The 13921-nt window shown below is 39.0% G+C and overlaps 1 protein-coding gene across 28 annotated transcripts in view; it reads right to left on the reverse strand.

Annotated features, from left to right (window-relative positions):
* NRXN3 (neurexin 3) overlaps nt 1-13921 on the reverse strand; it is a 1990994-nt gene that overhangs the window by 882915 nt on the left and 1094158 nt on the right. For all 28 annotated transcript variants that reach the window (XR_011198826.1, XR_011198824.1, XR_011198825.1 and 25 more), the window contains one exon: nt 7003-7122. Coding sequence is in view for 22 of the 28 variants with exons in the window: in XM_069208383.1 (XP_069064484.1) it covers nt 7003-7122 (120 nt within the window). In the remaining 6 variants the exon portion in view is untranslated. The remainder of the gene's footprint in view (nt 1-7002; nt 7123-13921) is intronic.

Raw genomic sequence — 13921 nt, forward strand, 5'->3', positions numbered from 1 at the left:
TAAAAGAAAAAAAAATCAATGAATGATACAGCACATTACTCATTCGTATATATATATATATATATATATATATATATATATATATATATATATATATGTATGTATATATATATATATATATATATATATATCAAAGCGACTCCAATTCAAAGGCACCGCGCTCTCACAATACCGGTGCTACCGCTGTGGGCGAGCCGATCCCATGTGAATTAATTTTATATCAAGAATTAGCAGTGCACTCCATCGAGGGAAAGTTTCTCGTTTTTATTACTCTTTTAAAGACTTGAAAACAAAAAGAACAACGCGTTTCGACCGTCTGGTCTTCTTCGAGTTCACATGTTGTTACTATGGCGAATCCTATTTATTCCGGCAGAAACTACGATTACCAGAATGCAATGTAATTAGTAATGAAGTGGCACCATAAATAGGATTCGCCATAGTAACAACATGTGAACTCGAAGAAGACCAGACGGTCGAAACGCGTTGTTCTTTTTGTTTTCAAGTCTTTAAAAGAGTAATAAAAACGAGAAACTTTCCCTCGATGGAGTGCACTGCTAATTCTTGATATAAAAAATATATATATATATATGTATATATATATATATACATATATATATATATATATATATATATGTATTTTTTTTGGTAGGTTTCCTTGGGGCCAAAATGGCCCCCAGGGAAACCCTACAACTACTAAAAAAATATTGCCTCCACAGGGGGTCGCCCTGCCTATGGGCGACACCGTCATTTTTTTTTTTTTTTTAATTGCACCCCCCCACCCCCCCCCCCCCAGGGGGCCCCAACATTACATTTTTAAAATATGGCCACCGGGGAGGGAGCGGGCTGCCCGTTTTCCTAGGGGGGGGGTGACCCCCCCAAGTGAAATCCCTGGCGTCTAAGGGCGGGTGTCGGGCGGGGGGGGGAGACACGGAAGCTCTTCCGTGTCTCCCAGGGATAAAACAAAACATTGACATAGAAAAAATGAATGTGAATACTTAGATTAGCTAACTCTAATGTTGAATACCATTGCATTAAGGAAAACACACAATACAAAAATAATTTAACAAAGGGATTGAGCAGAGTCAGTAGAATACATTTGGGCTATGAATACAAAGATGCTGTTGAATGAGCATGTTTTAAAGTGGATTTAAGTTGTTGAAAGGCAGTGAATGAGTACTATATCAGGAAAAGAAGAGAAACAACTTGGAGGGAATCTGGAAAGTCCTCCTTATATTAATTCAAAGCCTATATCTTAGCCCAAAAAGGAAGAAACAGAAGCCTTTTCAGGATCCTTAGATTCTCTCAGGAGAATTGGCTTAGTATCATAATGAAGAAAGAGACCTTTGAATCATGGACAAAATTATCTTGTATAAGAGTTGACACTCTGTGCTCCTCAGAGGCGAAAGGGAGAGCAATATCTGTGACTCCTATATTTATGCAAAGCTGTCCAGCACTCTCTCGAGGAACCTCCTTCTTAATATAACATTCCCTAAACTCACTACAAGGAATCACATCAAAGTCTTTAGAAAAATCAAGACCCTCTGTAACCTCTATGAAATTATTTGAATCAGTATGGGGGACAGGAGGAATAAAAACAAAAGGACCTGGACAAGGCTTTAAGAAAATACTTATCACAGTCTCCTCATCTGTGCTCTTAGGGCCATTAGAAGCAATTGGCAAAGGTGCATTAATAGGAGGGAAGGACTCAGCAGAAACATGTGATCCCGGTTTTGATGTTGGTGGAGAGCATTCCTGATTGGGATCTTTGTGTCTATGCTTCTAATGGAAATGTGAGTAGCTCCTAAACTCCTTTCTCGATTTCCTCCACTTGGAGGCTTTCTTGTGTAGTGTAAAAGGACTGTTGTCACTCATAAAAAAGAAATCTATAAAACCAACATTCAGGAACCAAAAAAAGAGAGCTATGGCCAGATGTACTAATACCTGGCTACAAACTGTGAGCAGTATTTGTGACCAGTAAAGTTTTTTCAGAACCGGCGGTTTGTAAAAAGCATAAACTTACATTATGAATATTAATGAGGTAGTTCGCAAATTGCAACTCACTACTATTGGAGGTCATCACGGGGATAGTGTCCTGCAGACCACCATGACTATGACTGTCTTTCAATAATTTATGTATTTTTTAAATGCAGCCTGTTTTCCTTAAAAGAAATAGGATTGTCTTTGGAAAGAAAAGTTTACTTTTCTTGTTTGTTCAAGAGTTGACAGTTGCTCCATGTTCCACTGTCTAATCTTCAACAATTGTGTTTTTTTACCTTCACAAAGGGGAATAGCTCCCAAGGGAACTCCTTACCTTGTGTGAATGATTTGAGGCATTAGTAATATACCAGAAGAAAGGACAAAGTGGTAATGAGAACAAGTGCACAAATGCTTGAAAGACTGGGTAGTGTGTGCAATGTGATTTAACAAACCTGGGAACGAGTGAGTGAGATTAGCAACTAAGAGAGAGTCACTGATGTGTACACATGTACCCTTGCCTTCTCCTTTCTTTATTTCCAATCCACTCTCTCTTACCTTTGTGTTGCTTTCACTCTGTACATACATTCAGTATGCATGTAGAGAGAAGGATTGGAAAGAAAGAAAATTAAGGGGAGAGAGATGTGGAGTGAGAAGGAAGAGAGAGAAAGCTACAAATAGAGAAAGAATGAAAATGAGAGAGGAAGCAAAAAGAGTGAGAGAAAAGAAAGGAGAGTGAGAGACTGAGAAAGTGAAAGAAAATGTGTCTAAGACGATGGGCCTGATTACGACCTTGGCGGATGTAATACTCTGTCACAAACGTGATGGATATCCCACCCGCCATATTACGTGTTCCATTACATCCTATGGAACTTGCAAAACGACGGGCGGGATATCTTTCACATTTGTGACAGTTTATCCCATCCAACAAGGTCGTAATTAGACCCTATTTATTATCTGCTTCTCACTGCGATTCCACAAATGTAGTAAACAGAACATGTTAATATAAAATATAGCAAATTACAAACACATAGAAAGTGTTGGTCACAACAGTATGACATATTTTCATGATGAGGGATCGATACTAACGAAAAAAACAAATCTAGCCTGAAAATGAGCGTTGATTGTTATGAAAATATATCAAGCAACATCCACAAATGGGTAAACATATACGTTAGTGCCTATATCTGCTGTTAGTTGTGTAGAGGATAATCCATTTATATGATGGATAACTGTACAGTGAGAATACACGCTTAACACAACAAACATCAGAAAGGTATTTTGTGTCCTTGCCACGTGCCACAATTTCATTTGTAAGTGAATAGATGAGATTTAAATTAGGCCATCCCACCTGGCAACATTTTCTAGACATCCATTTACTGAAGGCAAGAATGTGACGTACCTGTAGGCGTTCTGCTTGGTCCCTCGGTGTCTTGACCAGTGTCACTTACTTTGCATGTATCACTTACCGTGGGAGTTGACATTTTTAAACAAGCAAAAAATAACTATGCCAAGAGCACAGACACGAACATCACAGTTGTAATATTCAAAATATGCATTGAAGTTATTGAACAAATATAGAAGGGCATTTACATTTTTTCTCAGAAGTTATTTTCGCTTTCACCTGGTAATTGGGACCATATGTACGATCACTAAGGAATTGACCATTAAAGAATTTTGTAAACCAATCTACGTATAAGTAGGTCAGTTCACCAAATCATAACTAGTAGCAATCCTTTCTTGCAACATCAATATTGATGAGTTAGATTGCACATTGTAACTCACTGCGGTTGTGGGCTATCACAGAGATGGTGGCCTGCTGAGGCAGCAGATCAATATAACTGTGATCACTTTTTAAATAATAGGCTTTTTTTTTTAATTCAGCCTGTTTTCCTTAAAGGAAAGAAGGCTGAGTTTTTTTTATTTATTTTTTTTAAGTTTGCATCTTTGTTAAACGTTTGAGAGTAGAAAGTGGTCCCTCAGACCTCCACCAACTCCCCCAAAAACTTGATTTTTACATCCACAAAGTGGAAGGGGTCCCAAAGGGAGACAGTAACATTTCAATGCTTTGCAACTGTTTTTCATCTGCAATTGATACATTCCTTAAAGATTCATTATTTGGAAGTATCACGCGATTTATTAAATCTTCTAAATGCATAGTCCAACTAAGCAACTTGTTACCAAATCGCAAAATGGGCTTTGTATATTGAAAAAATATTTTTTGATCATAAAGTCCAAATCTGAGCATTTGCGGCTATAAAAAAGGATTATCCGCCCATACCCAAGTTCCTAAATATTGTGCCTTTCTAATGCCAAAGTTCATGATAAGTTATATGCCGTGAGGAGAATCATTCCCCAAAAATGACAACAAAACGTCAGTTGTTTGATTATACATTGAGAAATGGTAACCTGATTGTTTAAAAAAGCCGGAACCCAGAAGGATACAAATAACATTGAAGCAATCAGAGGAAAAAGTTATTTTTTATAAATATTTTTTTCAGTGATTCTGCGGCATCGTTAGCTTGTACAATTGCTCCCACATAAATGACCAGGATATTAATAAATCCATGAAAGTAGGATGGACAGTGGCGATGCTGTGATGATACAGAAGTAAACAGCAATGGTGGTTCATTGAGTAACTTGAGTGTAAACTTGTTTGCACTAATAAAGGATGGACTTTTGAATCACGTGAGAGAGCTTAAAAGGATATGATTTTTTTTAACTGGAGCTTGCTGGTTTGGGTTATAGGAAGCTGTTTTCCACTTTGTTACAACCCAGTGAACCTCCATAAAAACACACACTTTAAAATAAGAACATTCTTTTTTTCAATTATGGGACTTCAGCCTCCAAAGTCCTGGTATAGTGTTTGTTTCATACATAAACCATGCTTGTATCCTGCAGAGCTTTCAAGATCCCCAGGTCCATGAATGAGTAGCTCGCCCAGTCCAGGTTTTTAATTCACACGGTGGAGTTACTGTCTTGATTTTGTAATGTGATCAATAGGACTACAATTCCAAGAATACAAAGCAAAAATATGGACAAGTTGAACAATATCGACGTGTAGCCAGGGGATTTGAGAGCTCAGGTGTAGTTTATCCCAGGTAAGCCATTGATAACAGTGACTTAGTCAAGTTTTTGACCCAACCGTTTAGCTGGGGCAGCAAACTTGAGTGGAATAAAACTGGACAATCTGGACCTCCTTATTAAATTTGTAATTTAATAACAGAACTCTTGTGGAATAGTTGTGAAATATGACAAAAATTACTTTTACGGCAATAGTCGATAAACCAGTAACATCTGCTATTAAATAACAAAATATTCTCCAATCCAGTCACAGTGTTTTATTTTCCAAACCACTGTATTCTGGAAGAAATAAAATAACATGACTGTGCTGCATCCAGAGTGAAAAACTAAAAGTGAGAATCTAAAGAGTACTGTAGGAGCAGACGAATGTAGGGACTGCGCTCTATGCCGGATAAAGAAAGGGTACAAATGCAAAAATGCACAGGGAGAGCAAATTTCTAGATCAAAATGTGAAGAGCAACTAATCGTAAACGTAATATATCATCTAACCTGCACTATTAATGATATCTTAACCTGCAGTAACCTCAATGTTGTTGGTTCGACTTCAGTAATCCCCAGGCCAACACTAATTTTAAAGCTGCCCATGAGCTCAAATTCTAACTCTTTGCTCTTCCAATCCAGCAATTCTATTTCTTTATAACATCTGCTTTGGAGTGAGTTTATTGCAGAAAATGTATTATGCCCAATAACAGTTTGTCAACATACTATACAGAATGTAAAAGTTGTGCTTTACTCTTGAGGCAATAGGGAACCTTGTTGCACACTAATAAATTAGGCACAAATGTTGTGATCATGGTAGCCTCTCTACGCTGACATTCCAAATAAATATTGGGCAGTTTTTAAAATCACTCCCTATATTACAGCATATAGTGGCATTTGCTAATTCGACAAAGAATATGTCATACAAAACCGCATTGGAGGGAATGTTGCCTTCCACTAGTCGAGGCCTTGGCTTTACACCATTTACTTAAATGTTCAGAGACATGCCAAATTATTGCATTAACCACTGGCTATGGAAATAATGTATTAATAGATGCATTGTAGGTCTGTTTCTCTTATGAGCATCCTGAAGATCTGACATTCCTCTCACCAACTTGGACAACCATGGATTCCCCTGTATTTGGGGCTTTGTGTCAAAAATTCCCCAACTATCTCGTCTCATCTAGTAAAGGTATGCGTATGTTTAAGTCAGAATTGTTTAAAAATGTTAAACTTAACAAAATACATGCACACAATAACCTTGGCACCAAAGAGGTTTTATATTCTTGCAGCCTGTGAACTTTAAATGCAAGAATTATCTTCATCATATTCACTTGTTCCAGCAATTAGTTTATTGTGTTTGTTGAGGATTGGTGGCTGCAATTCAGATGTTCAATTTAGGCAGTTTGAATGGTTAATATTCAGATTCAAAAGGTAAATGAGAAAGCTTGGATGATGATTTCGCAGTTGTCAACTCACCACATATGTGACTTTCAATAAAACAATTTAAAAAAAAAACACTAACCATTCTGGAACCTGTACACCCACAGCTATATTGGATCAAGTGTAACTATGCATCACAAAATAAGGCTGAAAGATTAACACCAGTTCCAGATCACCGTAACGGCAAGAGACGCTATGCAACCTATGAAAATAACAATTTAATTCCTGTGACACTCATTTCCAGGTTTTGGTTTTTCATACTACAAACTATTGTACTTTTGGCATTATATTTTAAGTCAGGTTCAATTAAACAGATTAGGCTAAAGTGCCTGGCTTAATAAAGGAAAACCTAAATGAAAACACTGCACCCCCAGACCTCTGTAATATACTAGAACTCATAACAGCACGTTGCTCTTGGAGTCTTAACATGCCACCAGACCAATAGCTCATTTGATGCCTCAGTGCCCAAAGTTCCATCAATATTATCACAACAAAAGTCAAGCCATGCTTGAAGGTACTTACGATCGTTGCACTGCTTGCCCGAGTATGAAGTCATGGAGCAGTCGCAGGTGAAACCTTCCCACTGCTGCATGCACACACCTTGGTTGGCGCAGGAATCATCTTGGCAGGTGGTGCTGGGACCTAGACCAGGAGCAAGTGGGAGGAGAAAGAGCGACAGAAGGCCATGAGAAGGAAAGATGAAGGACGCACCAACAAGAGGCCCTGGACAGCATTTTAGAGTCCTCATCAGGTCACAAGGCATGCAAAAGCAAGACAATACCATTCTCAGGCATGCAGGGATAGGATTCAAGAGTAGGAAAGAGAGGCCATAGAGAACACACCACAAAACACACAAACACACAACAGGATGGATATAGATAGACAATTCTGCCTATCCTCAATTGCTGTTGTGTGTTTAATCCATGCTATTTCACATCTGACACTCACAATATACACTCGAGTTACATCCTAATTGTTAATGCAACTACTACTTATTATAGCTTTTACTTTTGAAAAACGGGCTGGGGAAGCTAACCTAAAACATATTTTGGTGTCAGTCCAACAACATGTGTCAGATGCTAGAGCTTATGGGACACTTTTTTGGGCCACTCACTAAATAATACCCTTAGGTGTCCCAGAAACTGGAAAAAGGCAGTGTCTACCATCAGAACGGGGTCTGAATCCACTTAAACCTTTCTCGTTTGCATTGTTAGTTATTCTGTTAACTGAAGTTAGTTTGCCACTTAGCAAGATTAGGAGATTCATTTGGAAATAGGAAACCATGTTTTTATATGGACATAAAGAGCAACACTGCATTAGCAATTTAATTGCAAGGAGTGATGCACGAGGGACACGTCTTGCAGTGCATTCTGAATTGATTGTGCATTTGTTGAGAACAGTATTAAGCAAGAACAGTCTGTTGTTCGGGATACTGGTCATGGCCTCTGATATGAATTTGTAATGCGGAATTGTAACTGATCGGAATTGTATTCACAAGTGGGATAGGGACTGGGGAAAGGGCGTCTGTGAATCAGGTTGTACGACAAGAGGAACGCCAAGGGGTATGCAACAGGCAAGATCAGAGGTGCTATAATAGACATCGTTCATGCAGCACAGAGCTGCTTGAGTATTCGTCGTACAATCAAACATTCCAAACTAGTTTGAGTGGTCCAGGGCTGTCAAGTTGTCCCACTGCCAGGTGTCAGTAGCTCAGAGGGTTATTGTGTTCTCATTACATTTAGGTACATGTTAAGCGGTAGTGAGCTTATTACGAAAAGCAAGCTTAAATATCCAAACACAAAGAAAAGTATAGGTGCGGGTGAAGTACTCCCAATTGAGGAGTAATATCTAAAGATTTCAGGTCAACTCACTGGTTCGCTTCTTATGACATCACTGTCTTACAACTTAAGCATCAATGTTCTCTCAGGTGCAGTGCAAACAACATGTGAAATTAAGTTTTGGAGCTATCTTTATACAACTGCATAAAGTTGGATGTCATTGATAGGGAGTTTGTGGTACAATATATTTAGGTTAACAAACTCAGTGCAACACTGCATAGTCGTGTCACAGGGTACAGCACAAAAATATATATTTAAGCAAAATGTTAACTCTATGTTTTCAAAGGTATCTTTATTCCAAGCTAATGGTGGCCCTAAATGATCCTGGTACCATAGAGCTCGTTGCACATCTTGGTGCTATTTTCACCTAAAATTTAAAAATTGATATCTCTGGTTCTATTGATCATATTTTTGTTGCTTTGATTTAATTTTATATATTAAAATCTACTATATATTTCTAAATTGTTAGGGATTTTTCTTGTGTTCTCACTTTATTATTGTTTCTGTGCTGCATAAACACTTTTCAGATTTCCTCTAAATTAAGCCTGACTAAAAGGGTTTTGTTCCAGGCCACAAGAGGGCTACGCACAGATAAATGTATTAACTTTTGTGGTTCATCCAGACATGGATCGAGTAATTATTTGAGTGGGCTTTCACCCCTCTCAACTAATAACTCAATTCTTTACACATACCATAGCTTCAGGTTAGCATAACTTCACCCTCAAGATTCAGGAGTCCAACTCTGTTGAGGCTGTCTAGTTGTTTGTAGGCCAGGAAATTAAGAATCTGAGTTTGAGGATTCTTTGAATAAACAAAAAGTATCCTTGACTTCTTCCTTTTAAACAAACTATCTATATGTTTGGGGTTTTGAAACTTGTGGAGCCAATTCAAGTACTGAAGCTGACATTTAGTGACTACATCTAGAATTAATTTAGCACCGAGATGAGAGCAGGATTAAATTATTAAAGCTAGTCTTTGATTAAATAATCCGTGCATGAATTTAGTAACTGACATTGTCATTTAGTGAATGAAACTGGTGACCAGAAATGAGATTTTCCAACCTATGTCAATGTTCCATCACTAAAACTGATATTTTCTGAGACATGCTAGAATTCAGCAAATGAGTGAGTGGAAATCGATGTCGGAAATTGTGATTTCATAACTGGGTATGGAAATTAGTAACACCCAAGGCTAGTATTTAGACTTCAAGGCTTTTATTCAGTGCCTATAACCAATATACAGTGATTTTTCTTGTGATTCAATTTCTACAGGTTAGGCACCACTTTTAGTGTTAAGGATTTGCAGTGATTATTTAATGATCAATTATTGGATTTAGTGCATGAGCTGAGATTAAGAGACTGAGATTTCATTGCTAAAAGTGTTCTTACTAAAGTTCAGAACTTATTCATAGTGGATATTATTCTGACAGGTTTAAAATCTGTGGCTGAAACTTATATTTAGTGACTAGGACCAGGTTTTGGATAATAAGATTGTGATTTAAAGCTGCTGGTGGAATACAGTGACAGAAAGTGGGAATCAATTTTCAATGATGGAATTTCCTACCTTAAGCTTGGATTCAGTGACTAAAAATTTAGGGATTTGGTGACTGTGTAAGGGATTAAGTGATAGCTCCTGAGATTCAGAAATCAGGTTTGGGATATGGTAATCGATGTTAAAATTCAGTGGCCAAGGCTGGATATCAGTAACCAAAACTGAGTTTCAGTGACTGATGTAGTGTTGTTATAACAAAGGTTGCAATTCAAAGTTTAAGGTTAGGGTTAGGGGCGGGCAGAACTCGTGGAACTTGATTGCATGAAATTCCGGGACTTCCATAAAAACTCAGCAAGATTCTGCGCAGTTCAGCTAATGGGCGGAAATAGGCATGTTGAGCTGTCTCCGCTGTGATTTAGAGCCAGGAATGCATTCTGCACTGAAACATCAAAGTGCCACTATTCGAACTGATTTTGCTGCCGCTTGAGTGGATTTTCTACTCGAGTTGCAACCTTCTGATCGCAAATGGTCATGACCGCCCTTGTTAGAAACATTTCACCCAATGTCCTCCTAGTGATTGGAAGTTGTGCTACGGGATGCCAAATCTCACTCACGCTCACCAACTTACCATCTGGAGCCACAAGTGAGAAACAAATATGCCACGGAGTGATTGGAAGAATTTGGCCAGAACAGAGTCTCCAACATTTTGTCAATTCCACCAGTGGAACAGACAATTTTGCCCAACCCTAGTTAGGAGTTAATGACTGACACTGTTGAAATTCAGTGCCTGAGACACTGGAACATTGGCTCATGCTACAATTTAGTGTCTGTAGCCACATTTCAGTCAACGAGGCCAGATCTGAATAACTGAGGATGACCTTCAGAAACTGAGGTTGGAGGATCAAGGACTGTGGCAAGGATTCAGTAACTGGTGCTAGAGTTCAAACACATTTGCAGACATTTAGCAACTAAGGTTAAAGTGCAATGACTGTGGATGGGATTCTGTAACTAACAGAAGCTAAGGTTCAAAGACTATGGTTAGGATTCAGTTACTGAAGCCAGGATTCAATGACTCTGATTGAGATCCATTAACTAAGGCTAGGGTTCAATGAAAGTGAAGAGGGTAGGTTGAAGTGTCTAAACCCTTCATCGAGTGATTAGGGCTGGATTTCATTTACCAAGGAGTGGATTTAATGACTTCCTGTGGGATTGGGTGGTTGGGGGCTTCATTGAGGATGGGATTCAGTGACAAGGGCTGTGTTCCAGTGACCCAGGCAATGCATAAGAAGCCCAGGTATGTACACTGAATTGGCCTCGAAGCAGTTTGATGACTCTGGAGTTTAATACACATTTAGTTTTCATGAACACGTCGGATTTTAAACAAAACAAAGAATGCAAAAATGCAAATTATTTGGTATGAGGTCTCGCTTTTCAGTAGCCATTGAAACTGCAAGGAAACCTGTAGGAAAATTTCACAGAGCTGTGTCCATGGTTGCTTACAGTGCTGGACCCAGATTTAGGGGATTGCACAGTTGTTGAGTGGTTTCCTTGCATATGTTTCCATGGTTGAATCAGCTGTGGAAAAAGGTACACAATATATATACTGATAGGCAAAACGCTTGCTACTTATTTAAACTTATGATGAGAAAAGAAAAATCTGGCCTACATAGAGTTTCATATGCACTTAGCGAAGCCTATGTCTAAACAACTACACACAGCCCTAGTCAAATTGTGGGGCTAGCCGAATGAAATGAGTTTAATTGAATTAATCTAAATGGGAAAACATTGGTGTTTATCTTTAAACTCTGGCATTGATCTAGCCTTAGTGGAGCAACATTAAACAACCTTCATTAAATCATTTGTCATCAATAAACTGGTGTAAATCATTTTCACCGTTGAATAAATTACACCTTCTAATGTCAGCCACTGCATCTCTACAAATCATCGTCATCCATATAACATTAGTAGGAAAACTGCATGGGACATACAGTTTATTGGGGAGTACATGGAATCTGTAGTTGAATGACAAGTACCTGTTCAAAACATGATGGATATCCCTTCTGCCATATTATAAGTGACATAGGTGATAATACGCACTCATAATATGTTGGTCAGGGCATCCACTAATTTTGTGATGGAGATCCTGTCCGCCAAACTCTAAATAAGGCCCTATATTCTCTAAGACAGGGAATATGATAACATCTCTGTTCCATGCTTCCCTTACCTGCCAGATCAAAAGTGCTTCAAACTGGAAAAAAGGTCCCTGAAGAGCTATTGAAACAGTGAACTGCAAGGACATTGATGCAAATTTTGTGTTTTTGTGTCCTTTTGGCATTAAATTTAAAGTCTGATTCATGTCATTGCTTCCTCGTTAAATTAGATTACCCTCAAGAATCCCCCTTTCTATGCTCATGCACAACTACAAGAACAGCAACAAAGAACAAGATGCACAGACACAAGGGAAACACGTGCACTGAACATACGGACAACCAGGAAAAGAGTGATGTAGGTTAGAAAGCAGAATTCAAATACCTTAGGTTGTTGAATACTAATAGTTACACTGTCCCAAAAATGCATGTACCATTGGACTCTTGGGACACACAACAATAGTGTTCTCTTCCTGTATTTGCAACACTGTGACTGCACTGGAATTGAGGTCAAAGGAAGCAATATGGCGTACTGTGAAGAGGGCAATTTCATGTTGGGGACTGCACAGTGCCTGTGTTTCTGAATAATTTGCAAAGGGGAAACAATGTATTGTTTCACCAAGAGTGACAGAACCCTCTTTGAAGGATTAAATCTGATCAATTGATGATACCAATCCACTTTGGATTTTGAACTCACTCTGAGAGGGTGAGTGTGAGTGAGTTTGTGATATTAGCGGTCCACAGGCCCCTGTGCTGTTCAGCTTGTAGCGTTCACTCTCTTGAGCCTCTGCTCCAGTTATTGTTTCAAAGGGAAGATTGATAGAACCCTCCTTGAAATATTAAGGCTGAGCTATTGCTGTCAAATATGTATCTGGATTTTGTCTCACAATAAATGAATGAGTGTAAGTGCAAGTCAGAGAGCGCATCTGTGATTTTAGCTATACAAGGGCCCTCATGCCCTTCTGCTAATCTTTTCCAGTTTTTTTAACCTCCATTTGAGTTTGGCTGAGATGACAAATGTACTCTATTGGAAAATATAGGTGTCCCAATGGAGGCAGGAGCTTTCACGCCTTGATGCTCAAGGCCTCTCTTGCATTGATGGGGCTGGCAGTCTTGCAGAGGTGCCCAAAGAAGAATACACCTTTCCAGGGATACAGTTGTGCTGTTCACTAACACCCGGCTACTGATGGCCCCAACATGTTGACTCTTAGCGAAGATACACTGGCAGGAACTTCTCCCATATGTAGAGGTTCAGAGCCTGTGATTCAGTGAGAGGCGGTCTCCATTTTTAAACCTTTAAGTACATTCGATAATGGGTTGTGTCAAACAGGTCACAGTTAATCCCTACTCTGTGATATGTTGGGGGAGCATGGGCCATTTTTCAAGAGCCAGTCTTGTAAACAAACACTCATATGTGTCTCTCCTGCCATGCCCGTTGGTTGCAGAACAATCCCAGAACAGATGTTCCTTTGCTCCAGGTCCCGCGAGTGTTACCTTAGAGAGATGTCCTATTCTTGGTGGTTGCTGAGTGGAATTTTAGGGAATTTAGGTGATTCTCCAGTACATTGGTGCTCTTAGAGGCCAGTATAGTTGGAGAAGAGTCAACGAGCATCCTCCGATCTGCTCACCTTCCAGATACATCAGTGTGGGAAAAACGTTCTAGATTAAACTACAAGACAGTGGGTTTCTGCTTCTGGTGACACCCCTGTCCCCCAGCAGCACCATGGTTCCTTAACATATCGGTCATGGTTATTTAACATACCAGTCACTTTGAGGGTTGCCCCCTTTTAAGAAAAACAGAAAAATAAAATTTGGTCTGAATATGGGACTCTGCTAAAAAATGTTTAAAGGTTCTGCACGTGATCAGGACATATTCTCAGAAACAGACACAGAAGGGCTTTCAAATTGTCTTTTTTCGACAACCTTGTGAGTTCCACAGTGGAAGGACAGGTCTATCAACCCCCT

The sequence above is a fragment of the Pleurodeles waltl genome, chromosome 9 (assembly GCF_031143425.1).
Source record: "Pleurodeles waltl isolate 20211129_DDA chromosome 9, aPleWal1.hap1.20221129, whole genome shotgun sequence".
In the NCBI taxonomy this organism is placed as follows: Eukaryota; Metazoa; Chordata; class Amphibia; order Caudata; family Salamandridae; genus Pleurodeles; species Pleurodeles waltl.